The sequence below is a fragment of the Pseudochaenichthys georgianus genome, unplaced genomic scaffold (genome assembly GCF_902827115.2).
Source record: "Pseudochaenichthys georgianus unplaced genomic scaffold, fPseGeo1.2 scaffold_985_arrow_ctg1, whole genome shotgun sequence".
Taxonomy (NCBI): Eukaryota; Metazoa; Chordata; class Actinopteri; order Perciformes; family Channichthyidae; genus Pseudochaenichthys; species Pseudochaenichthys georgianus.
The window spans coordinates 40,848-45,981 of record NW_027263506.1 but is presented as its reverse complement, the minus strand read 5'-3'; the positions used below and the strand labels follow the sequence as shown (position 1 = coordinate 45,981).

Below are 5,134 nucleotides of genomic sequence, written 5' to 3'. Positions count from 1 at the left end.
TGTGTGTGTGTGTGTGTGTGTGTGTTACATTTGTGTTGGAGAAGTTAATACAGGGTGGACCATACCATGTGCGAGCAGCTTTGTCTGACACAGTAATCACTGAACATCACTGCAGTCTGCTATGGATACCTCAATTACACAAGTACGTACACACACACACACACACACACACACACACACACACACACACACACACACCACACACACACACACACACACACACACACATCCAGGCTGAAGACTTTTCTTTTTGTCGCTGCTTTTAATTGAACTATTCATATCTTAAACTGCACTGTAACTTTTATCCATGTACTTTTTCTCTTAATGTTTATTTTATTATCTTTTCTTTTTAATGACTGATTTTAAATGCCATTTTCTTAATGTCTTTTGTTTTTTGTAAAGCACTTTGAATTGCCTTGTGTTGAAAGGTGCTATAAATAAACTTGCCTTGCCTTGCTAGGACTTACAGTAAAAAACGACTTACTGTACATCCAACTATTAAATCAATCAGCTATCTCAGGACATTGAGGCTGCACATTTACAGAGGAGGAAACAAGTATTTAACCCCCTTCAGATGTTGTAAGTTTACCAACTTATTTTACAACTAAAAGCTCTTTTCAAAGGAAGAGCAGGTTGTAACCGAGGCTCTGTGTCAGTCAGAGTCTGAGCTACACGGAGTTCTTCCTGCTCTCAGACACAGCAGCCAGCTCCACTCTGTACTTCCTGGTTCCTCCCCTTCAGAGCCACACTGAGGAGGAGGAGGGGAGGAACCAACATGTGGGTAAAGTACAAGAGCTGATAGGCCACATTCACCGCCGACACACACACATGCTGTCAGACTAGTTTCAGCTCTGAGGAAGTGAAACTCACACACTCGCTGCTACTGAGAGGTGAAATGGCGCAGAAAGGAGTTCAGCTGGACCGGGAATCCTTCTCTTGTCCCATCTGTCTGGATCTACTGAAGGATCCGGTGGCTACTCCCTGTGGACACAGCTACTGTATGAAGTGTATTACACAGCACTGGGATGGAGAGCTAATCCACAGCTGCCCTCAGTGCAGGCAGAGCTTCACTCCGAGGCCTGTCCTGCTGAAGAACACCATGCTAGCAGCTTTAGTGGAGGAGCTGAAGAAGACTGGACCCCCAGCTGCTGCTGCTGATCTCTGCTATGCTGGAGCTGGAGACGTGGCCTGTGATGTCTGCACTGGGAGGAAGCTGAGAGCCTGTAAGTCCTGCCTCGTGTGTCTGGCCTCTTACTGCGACCAACACCTCCAGCCTCATTATGAATCTCCTGTCTTTAAGAAACACAAGCTGGTGGAGCCCTCCAAGAAGCTCCAGGAGAACATCTGCTCTCGTCACAACGAGGTGAAGAAGATATTCTGCCGCACTGATCAGCTGAGCATCTGTTCTCTCTGCTCTATGGACGAACACAAAGGCCACGACACGGTGTCAGCTGCAGCAGAGAGGACTGAGAGGCAGAGAGAGCTGGAGGGGAGTCGACTCAACATCCAGCAGAGGATCCAGGACGGAGAGAAGGAGGTGAAGCTGCTTCAGCGGGAGGTGGAGGCCGTCAACGGCTCTGCTGACAAAGCAGTGGAGGACAGCGAGAAGACGTTCACTGAGCTGATCCGTCTCGTGGAGAAGAGGAGCTCTGACGTGAAGCAGCAGCTCAGATCCCAGCAGGAGAGAGAAGTGAGTGGAGTCAGAGAGCTGCAGGAGAAGCTGGAGCAGGAAATCTCTGAGCTGAAGAGGAGAGACGCTGAGCTGGAGCTGCTGTCTCACACAGAGGACCACAACCAGTTCCTGCTCAGCTACCCCTCCCCCTCCTCACTGTCAGCCCCCCTCAGTGGAGCTACACACTCCTCCAGCACCAACACCCGGCCTCTGAGCTACTTTGAGGACGTGACGGCGGCCCTGTCAGCACTCAGAGACAAACTACAGGACGTCCTGAGAGAGGAGTGGACACACGTCTCACCGACTGAAGTGGAGGTTTTACCGTCAGCAGCAGAGCCCGCCTCCAGAGCTGGGTTCTTCACATACTCACAGGAGATCACTCTGGATCCAAACACAGCACACACACGGCTGGTATTATCTGAGGGGGGCAGAAAAGCAACACTCATGAGACAAGGTCGGTCTTATTCCAGTCACCCAGACAGATTTACTTATTGGCCTCAGGTCCTGAGTAGAGAGGGTCTGAGTGGACGTTGTTACTGGGAGGTGGAGCGGAGAGGGGGAGGAGTTCGTGTAGCAGTCGCATACAAGAATATCAGCAGAGCAGGGGGGGGAAGTGTATTTGGACACAATGACACATCTTGGTGCTTAGTGTGTGAAAAAAACAGTTATTCATTTCTTTACAACGGTATCAGCACTCCCGTCTCAGGTCCTCCGTCCTCCAGAGTAGGAGTGTACCTGGATCACAGAGCAGGTGTTCTGTCCTTCTACAGCGTCTCTGAAACCACGACTCTCCTCCACAGAGTGCAGACCACGTTCACTCAGCCGCTGCGTGCTGGAGTTTGTCTTTATTGTAATGATGGAGACACTGCTGAGTTTTGTAAACTCAAATAGCCTGGAGTCCTTGGAGGAACTCTTGTACTTCTTGAACTCACCGTGTGTCCTTCAGAGCCTATTGTCCATGTCTTCACTGCAGAGACCAGCTGTCAATCAAACATGATGGGCGGGGCTTCAACATCTTCTCACGAGTTGTTCTGTAGATGTTGGACTTTCTTCCGGCTCCTTCCTGTGTCCGTGTAGCCATGGAGGCTGCTCAGGAGGATCCTTGTTCACCTGAACTGATATGTAAACCTTATGCGTTGGATATTTCTTTTGATTCTTGTTGTTGTTTCTCTCGTACGAGTCTTCAGAGAGAAAGCAGCTTCTTTTGTTCTACACATTTTATTCTGGTTCTAAAACAGAGACATTTATAATCACATGTATTATTTTGACACATTAAATGTTATTGTTGCCCAAATTAACTAAAACACGAGTTCCCAGATGGGAACACTTATTTCATCATCACATGTTTATTTTAAATGATATTACTTCCTGTCATGATCACAATCAATAAGTACACCATTTATTATTCTGCTGTAAATAGCTTAGAGTCTTTGCTTGGGAAATAAAATGTTATTGTTTTGCAGACTAATTGTTGTTGTTGTTGTTGTTGTTGTTGTTGTTGTTGTTGTTGTTGTCCAAATAGAAAGTGGGTACTCTGAGGTTTTGTAGAACATAACTTATCAAGATAATAATCAATAATGTTTGAAACAGCTGAGATGAAACACATGGTGTGGAGAAAGAGAAACTGGTCATGAAATCATTGAACAGACTTCACTGATGGGATGTGTGATTAAATTAAATGTTTGGATCATTAATAAAGGTTTGTCTTTCAAAAACAACAACAGGATGTTCTTCTTGTGTCCAAGGTGCTACGAAGCTGATGGGGAACATGTGGAAGTGATCTGAGACAAATGAAGCTCAGCGCAAGTTCAACCAGGAAGACCGTCTTTATTCATTCATTTACTATTTCCATGTTACTGCTCTCTCTCCTCTCAATAGGTGATCAGGGGCGTCACTCCCCAGCTTAACCAATCACTTCGCTCTATTCCCAAGAGCCTATCACAGCACTCCGCTAACCCTTTTAAATCTGCTCTCCCCCCTCTGACAGCTGTCATTTCAGGTGACTCTACGCAACCCTCCTCCCCCCCCTTTCACCTCCTGTCCCTCTGAATCCAGGGTCAAGCTAAGCCCCTCCCCTTCAGACAGACCCCAACTATCCATTCACCACCACCAGGGTCAAGCTAAGCCCCTCCCCTTCAGACCGACCCCAACCATCCATTCACCACCACCAGGGTCAAGCTAAGCCCCTCCCCTTCAGACCGACCCCAACCATCCATTCACCACCACCAGGGTCAAGCTAAGCCCCTCCCCTTCAGACCGACACCAACGATCCATTCACCACCACCAGGGTCAAGCTAAGCCCCTCCCCTTCAGACCGACCCCAACCATCCATTCACCACCACCAGGGTCAAGCTAAGCCCCTCCCCTTCAGACCGACCCCAACCATCCATTCACCACCACCAGGGTCAAGCTAAGCCCCTCCCCTTCAGACCGACCCCAACTATCCATTCACCACCACCAGGTTCAAGCTAAGCCCCTCCCCTTCAGACCGACACCAACTATCCATTCACCACCACCAGGGTCAAGCTAAGCCCCTCCCCTTCAGACCGAATCCAACCATCTCTTCACCACCACCAGGGTCAAGCTAAGCCCCTCCCCTTCAGACCGACCCCAACCATCCATTCACCACCACCAGGGTCCAGCTAGGCCACTCCTCTTCAGACCGACCCCAACCATCCATTCACCACCACCAGGGTCAAGCTAAGCCCCTCCCCTTCAGACCGAACCCAACCATCCATTCACCACCACCAGGGTCAAGCTAAGCCCCTCCCCTTCAGACCGACCCCAACCATCCATTCACCACCACCAGGGTCAAGCTAGGCCACTCCTCTTCAGACCGACCCCAACCATCCATTCACCACCACCAGGGTCAAGCTAAGCCCCTCCCCTTCAGACCGAACCCAACCATCCATTCACCACCACCAGGGTCAAGCTAAGCCCCTCCCCTTCAGACCGACCCCAACCATCCATTCACCACCACGAGGGTCAAGCTAAGCCACTCCCCTTCAGACCGACCCCAACCATCCATTCACCACCACCAGGTTAAAGCTAAGCCCCTCCCCTTCAGACCGACACCAACTATCCATTCACCACCACCAGGGTCAAGCTAAGCCCCTCCCCTTCAGACCGATACAGGAGGCAGATGAGACTCCAGCTGGATGGTATGTTCTTATTCTTCTTGCATATATATTCCATTACAGCAGCTCAATCTAGCAGCTCTTAGTATTGAGACATATTGAAATGTGTTGCTGCACAGGTCACCTTTAGCTCTCTGGAGAGATGGGGGATGTCATTTGTGTACTTCATTATAACTACACCGTAAGACCGAACAGTACAAGCTTCTTGAAGAATATGGGTTGTTTTAACCCAAACATTTATAAAAGTTATTTCACCGCAAATGTTCTGATGACTATGAACTGATTTGTAATATTGTGTATACAGTATTCATCCACTTTGGGTCAT

General features: G+C 48.9%; 1 protein-coding gene across 1 annotated transcript; it reads left to right on the top strand.

The window, feature by feature from the left end:
* The first annotated feature begins 804 nt into the window (after positions 1-804).
* On the top strand, positions 805-3,393 carry LOC117444894 (E3 ubiquitin/ISG15 ligase TRIM25-like). The gene has a single exon (XM_034080276.2). The coding sequence runs from the start codon at positions 896-898 to the stop codon at positions 2,561-2,563; it is 1,668 nt and encodes a 555-aa protein (XP_033936167.1). The 5' UTR covers positions 805-895; the 3' UTR covers positions 2,564-3,393.
* The last annotated feature ends 1,741 nt before the right edge of the window (positions 3,394-5,134 follow it).